General features: G+C 41.8%; 1 protein-coding gene across 8 annotated transcripts in view; it reads right to left on the bottom strand.

The window, feature by feature from the left end:
• Positions 1–17,062, bottom strand: part of PSD3 (pleckstrin and Sec7 domain containing 3) — a 674,009-nt gene that overhangs the window by 226,551 nt on the left and 430,396 nt on the right. Inside the window, exon 1 of one of the 8 annotated variants that reach the window (XM_068233680.1) lies at positions 6,321–6,698. The exons of the other annotated variants lie outside the window; for them this stretch is intronic. Within the exon in view, the coding sequence (XP_068089781.1) occupies positions 6,321–6,488 (168 nt within the window). The 5' untranslated portion in view covers positions 6,489–6,698. Of the gene's footprint in view, positions 1–6,320; positions 6,699–17,062 lie in introns of those variants that run through there. 8 annotated transcript variants of the gene reach the window in all.

Here is a 17,062-nt window from a genome sequence, read left to right as displayed (position 1 = left end):
CTGGTGGTATCTGTCACAACTGTAAAGAAGATGAAAGTGAGGCACTGCTCCCTTAAAAACCCTTTTTTGTAGTGTGGGTAGATACAGAACAAGCGGGAGGGTGAAAGAGTGCCAGACAGCTGTTTTGCGACTGTCACAACAGCTGAAAACATATAGACTGGGTGAATTTTTTTTTGTCTTTACGGGTATCAGTAATTTATAGGTGAATTGAAACGATCTACCTGTTTTGCTTTCAGAAAGTAGCTGCTGTTTCTCAAATACTGTAATACAATATACAGTGTGTGTAAAAAACGTACCATGCAGCGTTTCTAGGCTTTAATGTAACCGATAAAAGAAATGCCGTGACAATAAAATGTACACCAAATATTCACCATAATTGATTGATTCAGGCTGTGCACATGACTCAAGGACAGGACAGTCACACCCAACTGTTCCTACTTTAGACCATTTTTGGTCTTTGACATAGGCACCCTATGAAAAGTTCCGCAAACACCAAACTTGCTTCTTTCCAATTCTGATCATACAAACCCATACACTTCCACATTTAAGAAATAAGCCTTGTGGACAAAGTATTAAGATGATTTTCAGTCAAAGTGGCAGTACGGGGCTGCCTCTGCTAAGAATCTAGCATGCGTACAGATGCCACCGATTCTCACCGGTGTGCCGATGAGAGATCCGGATTGCTGGATCATCTGGAGCCCTTCCCGATTGCATTATTTTCCCTCCCATCCCCTCACATGCCATCTGTCAATCGTGCACCACACATTGTTCTTTCCTCCCAGCACCATAGTAAAAGAGCCTCAAGGCTAGCAAGAAATCTGTAAAGCGTCGGGCCCGGCACTGTCATCCGAGGGATTATTCCTGACCGCTGAAGGTGACCCTAACTAATATACCTTCTATACAGTTACGTTGGAAGCCTTTACAAATGACAGAGTGGTTGGGGCAGATTTTACATTTCTTCATCTAGACAAGCTGGTGCCAGAAAGGGCCAATCTTAGACTATATGCATTATTATATTGCTGTAGATAAACCTATCATAAAGCCACATAACACCAATCCTTTGCTCACAACACTGGAAATAAAACATAGAATATTTTCAAAATTGGCATAGTAACATTCAAATCCCTACATGACCAAGGCCCCAGATACCTAAAGGATTTGTTGCAACTGTGTCACACCACCTCCCACAACCTCAGATCAAAAGGATCCAATAACTTGACTTCCCCAGAGTCCAACTAAAAACCTTTGGAGCCAGAGCTTTCTGCTATGCTGCCCCTACCCTTTGGGATGCCTTGTTAAACTTAATCAAGAAAGCTCCAACCCTGGACACATTTAAATTTAAACTGAAATGCCACCTGTTTAGTCTGGCATTTATAATCACATAACTTTTTTCCCCTGTACACATCACTATGTACTAATCTGAGACAAGCTTGTGTGTTTTTGGTCCTACAGGAGAAAAGTACTTTACAAATGTTTGGATGTTGTTGTAAATCTTAAAGTTGTACCTCACTGTAGGTACAGCAACTCTGTCTATGGCTGCCATTATATTAAAAGGGTATATCAAGAATGTCTGATAATATCCAATGAGATATTTTTAACTGCAAATGTGGTGTAAAAGCAAGGCAGTGGTGTAAGAGCAAGGCTCCACAACTGTGTACTGCAGTGAGCAGTACAAAACTATTGGCTGCAGTGGGGAGAGAAATGGAGATCAGATCTCTGTGTAACGATCGGTGTCAACACCCAGAGAGAATCTGATTGTTGGTGATCTGCAGTATCACCAGCAATACAGATATATACCCGATTATGGATGATCTGCAGAATCACCAATAATCCGAGTATGACTAACCTCTGGACACCTATATAGTGTGAGTGTTTGGTGGAACAGTAATGACTGAGTAGGACCACCCGAGGAGCAGGTGGTCCTGGGCAGTATGAGAAATACCTCCCTCTGGGAAGTGTGAAGACCTTCCAGCAGCCTGAGACTTCCAAGGGGGTGGAGCCCCAGGCTGAATAGCAGGAAGGCCCTGTGGCTAAGTGACATCTAGAAGGTGGGCGTCACAAGCAGCACTGAAGGCTAAACCCTCAATGGAGAGGGATAGCTCGCAAGGTTGGGCAGGCTAGGTCGGCAACACACAAGCAGATAAGGTACAGAGACAGAAGGCTGATTCGGTAACCAGGGACAGTCAGGGTTGGCAACAGGTAATCAGATATGTGTAGATACCAAATCAGAAAGCAGAGGAAGAGTCAGGGAAGCAATAGGTCCTAACAGATATCAATCAAGGCCTAGACTTGGGTGTGAGGTCCGTGGTCTCAACACCCTGGAACTAGTCTGAAGTATAACACAATAGTAACAAAGTATCCCTAGTCTTGGGTGTGAGGTCCGTGGTCGCAACACCCTGGAACTAGTCTGAAGTATAACCCAATGGTAACACAGTTCCCTAGTCTTGGGTGTGAGGTCCGTGGTCGCAACACCCTGGAACTAGTCTGAAGTATAACACAATAGTAACACAGTAGTAATCTGGCTCAGTGTGAATTCCCAAGTCCTCCTGGTTCGAACACATTGTGGGATCTGACTATGGTCTGAGTGCTTTCACGCAAGTGTTCGCAACGGCAGACAACTTGAGACTGACCAGCAATAACTATATATAGAGCGGCGCTCCCCGGCGCCACCCATCGCTGATCAACCAATAGCCGCCCGCTCTGAGATCAGCTGACCAACCTGGTCAGCTGGTCCCTCTTCGTTTGTCATAAAGGTTCTGCCTCTCAGCGCGCGCGCGTATTCCTCAATCTGTGTGCACTAGAAGGCCCAGCCACATCAGACGCACGCCGCCGCGTGTAAACCGCTGAGCTGGATGCGGAACCAGCCGCCTCGCTGCCAGTCCGCGCGGCGGCTTTTCCGCAATCTATTACACTCTGATAAGATCTGATCTAATATCCAATGAGGAGCTGTGACAAGGTGTTAAATACTCAAAAGCAAATGTGTCGAAACAAGATGAATATGTTATCCTATAGAATGGGTAATAGCAGAGACTTGTCTGCTAGCTGTTTGCTTTTAATTTAATCAATATCTCATCTGGGAACAGGAAGTTTGTGGCTCTGTGCCCTGCATTTGCCTTCCTCTATGTAAATGACTGTTGGTTCCCCTGAAATGTTTGTCCTGCTTCCAACTGGCATGTTACAGTACTGATTTACAAATGAAACAAGAAATATGACTGGTTACTGTGAACAATAAGAACAAATGCTTCCTACACAAGAAACCCTGGGCAGCATTTTTATCCCTCTCACAAGAAAAGCTGTTTTTGGTAACAGAACAGTGCAAACTAATCCAGTCAACATTATCACTTGATTACAGATGGTGACACTTAAGCGTCTTACTTTGAGCATCTTAGTAAAGCAGGAAATGGTGGGCTACAGAGAGGTGCCGCTTCTCTAAGGAGACAAATGTCAGTCCACAGACTAGATTCAGAATGAGGGTGGCAGAAGAATAAAGTAAGCACCAATTGCAAGACTGTGGTGAGGTCACATACTTTGTATGTTAGAGATAGGCTCACCTTTACTAATGTAAAACCAACACATTCTAAAACTGAATATATTACTACTTCTAATATTAACTAACTAGAATCTCAGAAAAAGCTGTACTTTTTTTCTAGCTGTCAAAGATATAAGTCATTAGCTAGAAAGTAGAATTAGCCTATGTCATTGGAAATATTTACAGGCTGATGGAAAAGTCCAAAATGACTATCTTTATTGTTAGCTGACAATAATTTTAAAGTACTACCGGTATCATTTGTGTTTTAGCACGTTCCATCAGTCATAATACATTGGGAAATGGAAAGAAAAATGCTTTCCTTTGCTTACCACCTGTGGTAACTTGGCACACTATTGCAAGAAAGCATCAGTGACAGAGACCATGTCACTGCTCAGATCATCCCTAAGTCATCTGTGAACTGTTGCATGGCATATATAAGAATGTTTTGACACTAGGAGCACCAAAAGCATTCTTATTTGAAATTGTGAGTTCACATATGATTTTATATTCTTGAATGACTAGTGTAGGAGAGGTATTCGCAACTGAACACTAGGGTGACAGATGATGTACTTTCAGACAGTGTAACCACATTGAGAAGTATATCACTCAACATCACTAGTCAGTAGAATGTATATCAGTCAGTATGGAGGGAAAGAACTGGTTCTGCCACTTAAATGACTCAACGTGTAAAGCAGCACAAACAGCTACACACTGCGACATGTTTAAATTGGGGCACAAAGACTCATAGGCTAGAGTACAAAGAACAGGACACAAAAGGCACAGTAACTGAAAGTGATGAGCAAAAATTCAGCAAATGTAATATACATTTCCATTGACCAGTACAGGGAATAAATTTAGAATACTAAAGCCTGTAGCTGCTGATCAAACTGCTAGAGACTTTCACTGGCAGAATGCAATTACCTCCTTGGGTCAGTGGAGATTTGCATATTAGGAGATCTTTTTCTCCTTACTAGTAACCAATAAGACAGTTTTGAATGCTAAATTATTCCAGACTGGACTACGCAGTTTCCTAAAGACTGCACATCTCTGGTTATTCTATTAAACAGAACATTGTCGATTCAAAATCATATTCCGTTAAGTTATATTTTACTTATTCCTATAATGGAAAGAATACAATAATGCGTTTTCTGGTGCACAACTAGTGCTGGTCATGTCTTCAAGCTGGTGAAGGAGAGTGGGGTCTTGTATGTTATGATTCCACCACCTATAACAGTTTCAGTTCTGTCATGTGACACATACAGCCATGTGGTTTACAGGAGGAAGCAACAATGTTACTTTACAATTCAGTGGCAGATTTTAACTGTCATAAGTGTGGCTGGTTCAGTGGCCATTTTACGTTCTGGGTCTCCAACAAAAGAAGACAATTGCTGACCGTAGACTAATCATGTTTTATTGAATAATACATTTTTTGAACAAGGCATATAACATATCAAAATGGTCCAAGCATACAGTCAGGGTTGTTACAACACATTTGAAGGGTAGAAAAATGGAAATATGTCAACTTGAAGAACTGTATACCTGGGAGACAGCTCTTTGAGCATGCCTGCTAGGTTCTTAGAAAATATAAAGTTATACAACAACATAGATAAAAGACCCTTATATCCCACCCCCCACCCACTTCCCATGCTTCTCTTCTGGGGATCTGCTAGTGGGTCTTGTGCAAAAAAACCGATTACGAGTGTCTACTAATAGAACAGAAAAAAAAAAATCTCAAGTTGGTAACTCCAGGTGTAGACTAATCATGTTAAAGGATAACACTCTGAAGGTTAGGGCATCCAAAGCAATATCTGTGAACGCAAATAATTACATTTAACAACATCTGAATTAAATTCCATGGAATAAAGTGTCACCATGACTTAACATTTAAGGCAGGTGCTCATACTTGCAGACTATTGCCTGTATGTTTTCCCACTTTGTCCAGGAGTCCTGTGCGCAGCTATAGCTTTTAAGCCATAGGGAGGAGCTCAGGTTTGTATAGATTGTCACTTAATAATGGTATCCTATCACAGCTCATTATTTTATGCCTTTTCATTATCCCTTATTTACATGGCTCTGGAATGCTGGTAAACTCTAATTAGATCAGTTGTCCTGCTTGTTAACATGACCAGTGATTACTATGTTTAGCTTTAACCAGAAAAGATTCAAGACAGTTTTAATATCCCTGTGAAAGAAAGATTCACCATTCTCTCTGCACATGAAGCATATACACAGAGGAGACCCCCCTCCCCACCTCAGATTCCCGCAGTGCTGTGTATCTTTCTGACATTATTAGCAGACCTTCTACTAATTTTATTTCATCTTCCAATTGCTTCCAGTGAATACTGTTCTGCAGATGTCAACAATAGACCATAATTATTTGCTTGAAGCTGTGAAATCTACTAATTAGTATTTCTCCAGTAAAACTAATGGACCAAGCTTTGAGGGAGACAACACACACACGATCTGTAGACTCTTACACATGCACAATGGATAAACGTGGGGAGAAAGCTAAAGACCGTTCTTCATTCAGAGAATTCTTATATAGTCCGTTATGGGATAAAGATTGAAAACAATCATCTTTCTACATCATTATAGGGAATAAACTCTAGAGTATTTTACATGCAATAATTGCTAACCCCACCATCTGAGCAAATTGTAAACAAATCATATCCATGTTTAGCAAAAGGCAATAAATAAGATAAAATATATATATATAAAAAAACACACATTTATATAGAGGCATAGTGAAATATGTGAATGGCATATTGAGATATGTGTAAAGTTACAATACCTTGCTCTCTTTGACATGCCCAGTCGAAAAATCAGATGAATGAGAGATTTTGAGAGACTTGGACCTGTGGGACTGGCGGCGGGCAGATTCCTCCCGGGCATATTTGACAGAGCCTGTAGCTCTCACCCGCACCTTGCTGGCGCTTTGGACGCTGTTAACTCCAATCATTTCCAAAGGTGCAGTTTGGAAATCAAACCGCACAGGTGCAGGAAACCGAAGAAAATTAGAGCTGCAAAAAGCACAATTTACTCCTCTGCAAACTGGTTACCGATTAATGACCCCTTAAATGATCAGTACTTGTGCAGCTTGCAATGCAGAGATCATTAACAGTGGCTTGAGATGCACCAAGCTGCCTGTGCCAGCATCTTCAAATCTACTGTTTTCATTCTGCCTGATCGTTCCAGGCATGTCTCACGTCACTAGCTGTAAGTTAGAAAAAAAAATGAAATCCAGCCTCTTCTCCACTCCCCCCTCTTTTGTCTCTTACACACACACACACACACACTCAAGCACACACACCTAAATCTACATGCAGAAAGCTGTGGCAGTTATCCAGCCAAATAATGAACTGCATTCCAAATACTATAACTTATGTTGCCAGCTCACTGTCTGCATTCAAGTATTGCAAATACCATCCATCTTTATTTCATTCAAAGGCAGGATAGAAAATGAGGAAGCTTTCCCTGCTATTCATGTTACGCGACACTCCAACATATTAGCAAGGCAATATAGTTGAGGAGTAACTTAATATAACCGTGTGTCAAAATGCCTCTTCACATTCAGAGAATGGATGCACTTTCACAGTGGTCATTTTGTCTACCTGCAATTTTAATTATCATCTCACTAGTCTTTCATTTCTAAAGTGATGATACAAAACTGTAGCAGAAGGAACCATAGCAAACTAGGGCAATTGCTGAAAGCAAACTGAAGCGGTTGCCCGTAGCAACCAATCACAGCATTCTACAATGAAAACTGACACCTGGATTCTCAACTGAATGTGGATTGACATCATAGGGTAATTCCTCATATCGCATTTTAGGCTTAAATGAGAACAGTACACAGAGAACAGTAAAGTGTTTTGTACTCCACATGAAATTTGCCTTATTTACAGCCACTAACTTCACTCATACTTGGGTCTATTATACACTATGCACATTAAACAATTACTTTTTGAATCTATGCCAACAAACTTATAAACTTGCTAAGTGTGCTGACATTATAGTACAAAACAGTCGTGCTAGTCGTGTTTATTTGGCAGAAGGAAACAGCTGTGCTAACCACAATGAAGTGCTGCTGGTATTCCCAGGGGCAAATCCAGGATTTTCAAGGGGGGGATTCCTGAAAGCGGCATGTGGGCGTGGCCAAAACATGATGTGCGTGGAGCCAAATACTAGCAGTTTCTAGGCTAAATTGCACCCAGGGCCCCAATGTGGAGACAGGTATAGGTGCCCACAGTATAGGTAGCCAGCCGAGTATAGGTAGCCCATATAGTTGCCCCCAGTATAGGTTAGATAGGTATATGGCTCCAGTATAGGTTAGATAGGTATATGGCTCCAGTATAGGTTAGATAGCTATATGCCCCAGTATAGATTAGCTAGGTATATGCCCCAGTATAGATTAGATAGGTATATGCCTCCAGTATAGGTTAGATAGGTATATGGCTCCAGTATAGGTTAGATAGGTACTGTATATTATTATTATTATTATTTAGTATTTATATAGCGCCGACATATTACGCAGCGCTGTACAGTGTATATATATATATCTTGTCGCTAACTGTCCCTCAAAGGAGCTCACAATCTAATCCCTACCATTGCCATATGGCTATATTATGTAGTGTATGTATTGTAGTCTAGGGCCAATTTTTTAGGGGGAGCCAATTAACTTATCCGTATCTTTTTTGGAATGTGGGAGGAAACCGGAGTGCCCGGAGGAAACCCATGCAGACACGGAGAGAACATACAAACTCTTTGCAGATAGTGCCCTGGCTGGGATTCAAACCAGGGACCCAGCGCTGCAAGGCGAGAGAGCTAACCACTACGCCACCGTGGCTCCAGTATAGGTTAGATAGGTATATAAGTCCAGTATAGATTAGATAGATATATGGTTCCAGTATAGGTTAGATAGGTATATGCCCCAGTATAGATTAGATAGTTATATGTCCCCCAGTATAGGTTAGATAGGTATATTCCCCAGTATAGATTAGATAGGTATATGCCTCCAGTATAGGTTAGATAGGTATATGGCTCCAGTATAGATTACATAGGTATATGTCCCCCAGTATAGGTTAGATAGGTATATGCCCCTGAGTATAGGTTAGATAGGTATATGCCCCCCAGTATAGATTAGATAGGTATATACCCCCCATTATAGATTAGATAGGTATATGTCCCCCAGTATAGGTTAGATAGGTATATGCCCCCCAGTATAGATTAGATAGGTATATGCCCCCCAGTATAGGTTAGATAGGTATATGCCCCAGAATAGATTAGCTAGCTATATGCTCCAGTATAGGTTAGATAGGTATATGCCCCAGTATAGGTTAGATAGATATATGCCCCAGTATAGATTAGCTAGGTATATGCCCCAGTATAGATTAGCTAGGTATATGCCTCCAGTATAGGTTAGATAGGTATATGGCTCCAGTATAGGTTAGATAGGTATATGGCTCCAGTATAGGTTTGATAGGTATATACCCCCCAGTATAGATTAGATAGGTATATGTCCCCCAGTATAGGTTAGATAGGTATATGCCCCCCAGTATAGATTAGATAGGTATATGCCCCCCAGTATAGATTAGATAGGTATATGCCCCCCAGTATAGATTAGATAGGTATATGCCCCCCAGTATAGATTAGATAGGTATATGCCCCCCAGTATAGATTAGATAGGTATATGCCCCCCAGTATAGATTAGATAGGTATATGCCCCCCAGTATAGATTAGATAGGTATATGCCCCCCAGTATAGATTAGATAGGTATATGCCCCCCAGTATAGATTAGATAGGTATATGCCCCTCAGTATAGCTTAGATAGGTATATGCCCCAGTATAGATTAGATAGGTATATGCCCCAGTATAGGTTAGATGGGTATATGGCCCCCAGTATAGATTAGCTAGGTATATGCCCCTCAGTATAGCTTAGATAGGTAAATGCCCCAGTATAGGTTAGATAGGTATATGTCCCCCAGTATAGGTTAGATAGGTATATGCCCCCCAGTATAGATTAGATAGGTTTATGCCCCTCAGTATAGATTAGATAGGTATATGCCCCTCAGTATAGCTTAGATAGGTATATGCCCCTCAGTATAGCTTAGATAGGTATATTCCCCAGGATAGGTAGGCGGGGGGGGGGGAATCGGGGAGAGAGGAGTTTCCACTTACCTGCCTTCATCCTGCACGCAGCTTCTATCTTCTGCTTGTCCCGACGCACGTCGCATCGGTAAGAGCTCCCCCTGTGATGACATGCGGTACCTCATCACAGGGGGCGCTGTTACCATAGCGACAGACGCCGGGACAGGAAGTACATGGAAGCCGCGCAGGATCCAGGCTCCGTAAGTGTAAAGTCTTCTCTCCCTGCAGCTCTGCCTTACGCCCGCCGCCAGCAGCAACCAAGGCCCCCCGCATCGCCGCACACATATCCTTCTGGTCGCGGGGGGGGGGTGTTCCAGACACCCGGAATACCCCCTTCTGTGCGCCAGTGATTCCCCCATCAGAATTCAGATGAAAAGCCCTGGCACAGAGCCTACAAACAGAGGCAGTTCCCAACAATACCCCGAGAGACCCCTGGAGAGCTCAGCAGAATGACAGTGTTGTGGGGTAAAATGAAATCATGCAGTGGAAACTAAGGTTGTAAAAATAAAAAGAAAGAAAGTAGGAAGGCAGATGGCGTACATGTAATGAAGACGCCTACAAGAAAGGCGTCGCTAGTAGAATGTCAGTAAAATTACTGATATTCTACTAAATTCTGTTAGTAAAATATCAGTAATCTTTATCAGTATTTTACGATGACCTAACCTAACCCTAATATCACAGCGAACTCCTCTCTACCGATGCCTAACCCTTAAAGCAGCAGGGACAGCCATACTATCCCTGGAAAAAAAACATATATACTGTAAGTACATAAATACTTGTTCTACTTTCATAACACACGTATTGCACTGTCCACTTTTTGATTTCAGTGAATTTTATATAGTAAATAAAGAGAAAACTGGTTCAGGCATTTTCCATCTTTGCGGTCTCTGATTGAAGCCAATCCTGATGCCATTTCCTCCCTTACTCTTTTTTTTCCACCTAGAAACTGAACGGTCATATCTAGGATATGTGAGCACTGCAAAGATCGTATTTCAGCAGCTTCTCCATTCTCAGCCTTGTGTCACACTGAACTTACCTCAGCCAATCAGTGAGGAGCAGGAATGTCGGAGGGGAGATAACAAGCTTCCTTCTCGTCAACAATGTACCAAATATAGCCAGGGTGACTGAGATAAGATTTATTACAGCAGAATCATTCATGATTATAATGGAATGCTTGCAATGCAGGGTAAGGTTGTAGACTGTATAATAAATGCAGAGCAGTGGGTAAATGGAATTAGATTTTATGGCCGACAATCCCGGATAAATCCTCCCTCTAACGATGCCTAACCCTCGGTGCATAGAGGGACGCTGCTGCACTGTCTCCTGGCTGCACACTGAAGATCTCAAGGTGGAACTAAATAATCCCATTGAAGAAACAGGGTACCACTGCCAAGTCCAAATACAATACCCTCGTGAAGCCACTGTACAGGCTGATCAAAGTGAACGGATCTGATCACTTAACAGCATAGGTTTTACCTCCCTTGTCTATTTTTGTACAGAATTTCTTGGCAGAGTAGAGCGGCTTCCTGCAGAGCGATTAGGATTTGCCACCCTCACCTGAAAATCAGATCGCGGTCATGGTTGTTGAGAACTTTGTAAACTGACTGTGGGACTGCAGTTGCATGCAGCATCTACAGCAAGACCCACCGTCAGTTTACAAACTTGTTCTACAGATGCACTATAGAAAGTGTTCTGACCAATTGCATGACGGCCTGGTACAACAGCTGCGCGAAGGCTACTAGAGAAGCCCTGCAGCGAGTTGTTAAAACAGCAGAAGCCATTATTGGCACTGAACTACCATCACTGGACCTTTTGTATAATACTCGCAGCGTGAGAAGGGCCAAAAACATTATCAAGGACAACACTCACCCTGGAAATGCCTTGTTTGAGCTCCTTCCATCAGGTAAACGTTTTAGATCAATAAAGTGAATTGAATTGAATTGAAGACTTTTGCTTTTAAATAAATTCAGGTAAACCTGAGATTATTAACTACCTTAAAGCGGATCCGAGATGAAAAACTAAGTATAACAAGTAACTTGTCTATTTATCTTATCTAAAGTTTAGATGGTTTACACAGCAAATCTAGCTGCAAACAGCTTTAATAGAATATGATTAGGTCTTCCTGTGATACAATGACAGCAGCCATGTTGTTTGTAAACATTACAGAGGCAGGCTTATCTGTATCTTGAGCACTAAACCTGTGAAAAAAACCTAATCCCCCCACCTCCCCCCTCCTCCCCTATGCCTCTGAAATCAATGGCTAGTAACACCTCCCCCTCCTCCTGCCCAGACTGAGCTCCCATGAGCCCTTGCTACTGCCAAGGCTCTCTGAAAACCTGTGGGTGTGGCTTATTTAGTTTATAGGAAATTAGAGTATTAAAACAAAAACAAAAAAGTATTTGGCTTGAAGAATGCCCTATAAACAATAGGAAAGGAACACAATTATGCAATGAGTAAAAGTTAACCTCGGATCCACTTTAACTCTTATTGTACATGCATGAAACTGCAATTATAAAAATCAGCTAATTTGTTTATCTTTTAGCGATAACAACAGCTGTTACCACCTCAAATGGATCAATAATATCCCCCTAAACAATTCTGCAGATGCATCACAACTGCTCTAATACCGATTAAAGGAAACCTGTAACGTGGATAAAAAAAAAGTTTCACTTACCTGGGGCTTCTGCTAGCCCCTTGCAGCCTTCCTGTGCCAGCGCCTTCTCTGAACGATCCCCTGGTCCCCGCCGCGGCTCAGTTTCATTACCACAAGTCGACGCCCACTGCACCTGAGCGACCCTGGCTGCCTGTGTCCTCGTTCCCCTCGCTGGGAGCATCGTGGGCAGATGCAGTACAATGTTTTCTCAGACAGCACCTGCGTAGGATGCACCCGGCAACAGGAGCGTGAACAAGGACGTGCGCAGGCACAGTGGCCTTACGACTTACAAGTCAACTTACAAAAAAAGTTTAACTTACCTGGAGCATAATGGCCCCCTGCAGACATCCTGTGCCCCCTGAAGTCTTTATCTGGTTAGAATTCTTAAACTCCTACTTTTAAATGCAAAGGCCACGCAGGCACAGTGGCCCGCAGCACTAAAGTCGCAAAAACTGGGAGTGAGCAGCGGCGGGGGACCAGGATCATTTTGTCTCTGCGCAGGCACAGGACGTTTGCGAGGGACCGTTAGAAGCACCAGGTAAGTTTAAAAATGTTTTTTGCTTACAGTACTACGTTAAATCCCACTCCTGACAACAATTCATGAACCATAATTTCATTATGTTCTCTCAGTTTAAATAAGCAACTGTTTTCTTTACTTAGTTTAATACCAGAGCTCATTCTATTTGTAAAATGCTGGAGAAATACTGGAGTATACTCCTGCCAGAACCACTGCTTGCTCCTCGTTACAAAGGCTCAGGGTCTAAATAATAATATTGCCTCTAGCAGGATTACTTTTAGCAGTTTTCAACCACACAAGATTGTTTCCATATCATTTGTCCCTGTAATAAGCGTGATAGGAATCCTGAATACTAACCAAAGATCGTAAATATGCACGGACTCAGAAGAACCTGTCAGCAGTGGCTTAGTGTGGGCAGTGCAGTTGTGAATGGTGGCTTAGTGTGGCTGGTGCAGCGGCTTAGTGCCCTTTCACAATGTGGCGTTGCGGTGCGGCAAGTTGCCGCACTGCTGCCACAGCCTATTGAAAATCTATGGAGGAGTTTATACTCCCCACTTTGCGGTACGCACGCTGCACCGGAAGTGCCCTATCTAACGCGATTCCATACCCATGTTACCGCGCGGCTCCTGCGGCGATCTGCATCAGGCCGGAAGTCATGTAAGTCTATGGTAACGTGCACTTTAAAAAAAAACTGCCCCAATTATCTGCATTGCGCATGCGTGGAAGAGTATGTCACTGATTGCTGAACAGGAAGTGAGTGCCACTTCTTGCTTGGCCAGATGTTAGATGGGGAATACTGCATGGTAACGTATTCCCAGAAGGCCTGTTTCTGGCGGTGCGGCTGCCCCTCCGCACAGCCAATATACAGTGTGAAAGGGGCCTTAGTGTGTGCGGCTGTTTAGTGAGGCGGTTTTGGTGTGCATCTGCAGGTGTGTCCATGCATACTTAAGTGTGCACAAAACACACTCATGGACAGTGGCTTTGGCAGGGAACACACTTGTCTTTCAGTTTTCTGCGCGTGTTTTTCTGCATACTTTTTCTGCACACCAAGTGTGTTTCTATGCAGGAAAACGTGCGTCAAGTGTGTTCCCTGCCTGAGTGTTGGCAGCAGCTTAGTGTGTTGGTTGTGGCATGCACGCGATTCTTTTGAAAATAAGTGGTTTACTGATATAAGAGAGTACATAGATGGGAAGATAATAAATTCATTGTAGTTAGGTGGTGACCCTGGTGAACCAACATGACATCTTTAAAAGCGGACCTTGGGAAAAGCTGTGTCAGCAGAACTGGATATAAAAAAACTATTGAAATTAAGGATGAGACCTGGCAGGTGTCATTAAGTGAAAAACAGAACAAATTGAAGCATCTATTTTTCTTTCCAAATGTTTTAATGGTATATTACCTCTCATAAGCCTCTAAAAAACTGCGAATAGCTGCAAAACTTGCATCAGACAATTTTCGATGATATTGCATTACACTATATTTTGGCTAGATGATCAGTAAGGAAACATACCTAACAATGTATAAAACATATTAAGAAAGTATTGATTTTGATACATGACAGATGAGCATTTATTTACAAGACATAATATGTTGGAGCCACACACGTGATAGAAATATTAAACACAATACTTGTTACAAGAATGGAGAGGTGTCTTTTATGTGGTTTTCTGTGGTTAAATACTGTAGTTAGGTTAGCTTAATATCTGGGAGAATAATTTAATTGTGACTGTACATGAAGTGATTCCTTGGGTACTTTTAACTGTTGATAGGTCAGGTATTAAGTTGTTTTCTTTGCTGATTGCTTTATACATTTTCTTTGTATTTTGCCTAAAATACAGAATATTCTGCAATCTTAGAGTCTTTCAAGTAATATAAAGTGTAATACATTCTTATTAGTGTATTTTTATCTACCTTACATGATTATTATAAGCCAAATCAAAAGCACTCTCCTCCAGATATAAGAATTTGTTTTATAAATTAATGTCAGAAACCATTTATTTCTTAGTGTGGGTTTCACGTAAAGCGCACCTCCAGTGTATATTATACATTCAACAGGTGCCCTTCTAACAGCAAGTTATAATTACCTGCTGCGTCTATCTCTTCCAAGATACTCTTATTTGATTAAGATGATGTCAACTGTGTGCGGTGGCAAGCAGGTGAGAAATACAAAGACAAGTGTGTCTTGCATACAGTCAAGCATGGTGGTGGGAATGTCATGGATTGTGGCTGCATGAGTGCTGCTAGCACTGGGAAGCCACAGTTCATTAAGGAAACCATCAATGCCAACATGTACTGTAACCTACTGAAGCAGACCATGATCCCCTTTGTAAACTAGGTTGCAAGGAAGTATTCCAACATGATAACAACCCCAAAAACACCCCTCAAGATGACCACTGATTTCCTATAGAAACTGAGGGTAAAGGTGCTGGACTGGTCAAACATGTCTCCAGACCTAAACCCTATTGAGCATCTGTAGGGCATTCTCAAACGGAAGGTGGAGGATCGCAAGGTTTCTTAACATTCACCAGCTTGGTCATGGAGGAGTGGAAGAGAATTTCAGTGGCAACCAGTAAAGCTCTAGAAAACTACATGGCCAAGAGAGTTAAAGGGAACCTAAACTGAGAAGGATATGGATTTTTCCTTTAAAAATAATACCAGTTGCCTGACTCCCCTGCTGATCCTGTCTCTCAAACACTTTTAGTCACAGCCCCTCAACAGGCATGCAGATCATGTGCTCTGACTGAAGCCAGACTGGATTAGCTGCATGCTTGTTTCAGGTGTGTGATTCAGCCACTACTGCAGCAAAAGAGATCACCAGGAGTGCCAAGCAACTGGTATTGTTTAAAAGGAAACATGCATATCCCTCTCAGTTAAGGTTCCCTTTAAGGCAGAGCTGAAAAACAATGCTGGGCACCATAAAATATGGCCACTTTGAGGCCATTCTTCACTTAGGGTTGTACTTATTTTGTTGTGATTTTTTTTAAGACATTAATGGTTGTGTATTTTGAGGAGAACAGAAGTTTACACTATTATTCAAGCCATAGACTGAAAACATTGTACCAAAGTGTCATATGTTTAGTGTTGTCCAATGAAAATATAAGAATTTGATTGTTACCTAGGTAGAGCGAAGACAGAGGCTTCCCAGATCCCAAGTCCACCTCATCATCATGTATGCAAACATTAATTCCGTTCCTTTCTTCAAATCTCACTCTGAACTAATATGACCCACGCGTGGGTTTCAGATCCATCCGACTTTCTAGCAGATTAGATTTAAATTAATGCTTTCCAGGTTTGCTGGTTTACTTATGGTAATTGCAATAAGGTTTACTACAAATACCTTTGTAAATTAGCGCCCCTGCGTACTATTGTAGGTAAATAGTTGATATCGGTTTCTTTTAAGACATGGAGCTATTGTGCCATGTAGCTATTAAGGCAATTGAGGTATACTGCAGATAGCTGGGCATGGATGCACACATTCTCAATCTACTGTGTCCTGCAGCTACATGTCACTCCCAAGGTACTAACAGCCTGATAATAAATTGATGCATCACAGACAAAATCTTCTGCGGCTGTTACTCAGCAGCAAATGAGAAATTGTGATTTATAACTTCAAGGCTGTGAACTTGCAGACCTGATTACTGTGGTTCAAAAAAAAAAAAAGTAATTGTGGTATGTTGTATGTTCAGCCATCGCCGCTGTATTAATTTTATATGACAGAAAGGATGAATGGTTCTCCATCCTGAAATCTGAAGAGATGTATGGAATGTAATTTAACTCACTGGCTGTAAAAACAAAACAGTAGTTTTACGGTATATATCTAACTTTGTAGACATCTTTTTTTCTAAATAGAGACAAAGTTACTGCACAAGTTTCATGTTTAAATGCATGGTTCAGAACAGAACATTTTATCCTGTGAACACTGGAAAGAAATGATATGCATAGCGTAAATGCCAAAAGAGTAGACCACTATTTAAAGCGGACCCAAACCAAACATTTTTTTAATTAAAAATATTTAGTTGCACCACTCTGACACATACAAGGATACATAAACACTCCTTCAAACCTATGAGCATTTCAGTGCATGCTTTTCACCTTTCTCTTTTCATAACTAGGATTATACTGGTGGCAGCCATTAGCAATTCCCCCATTGCCGAACACCATCTACTCCACCAGTTTGCCGGAAAAATCCTGGCAATTTGAAAGGAAGGAAGGGGTTCCT

Source organism: Hyperolius riggenbachi, chromosome 1 (assembly GCF_040937935.1).
Source record: "Hyperolius riggenbachi isolate aHypRig1 chromosome 1, aHypRig1.pri, whole genome shotgun sequence".
Lineage (NCBI taxonomy): Eukaryota > Metazoa > Chordata > Amphibia > Anura > Hyperoliidae > Hyperolius > Hyperolius riggenbachi.
The sequence above is the reverse complement of the archived record's forward strand: the minus strand, read 5'-3'. Positions and strand labels throughout refer to the sequence as shown.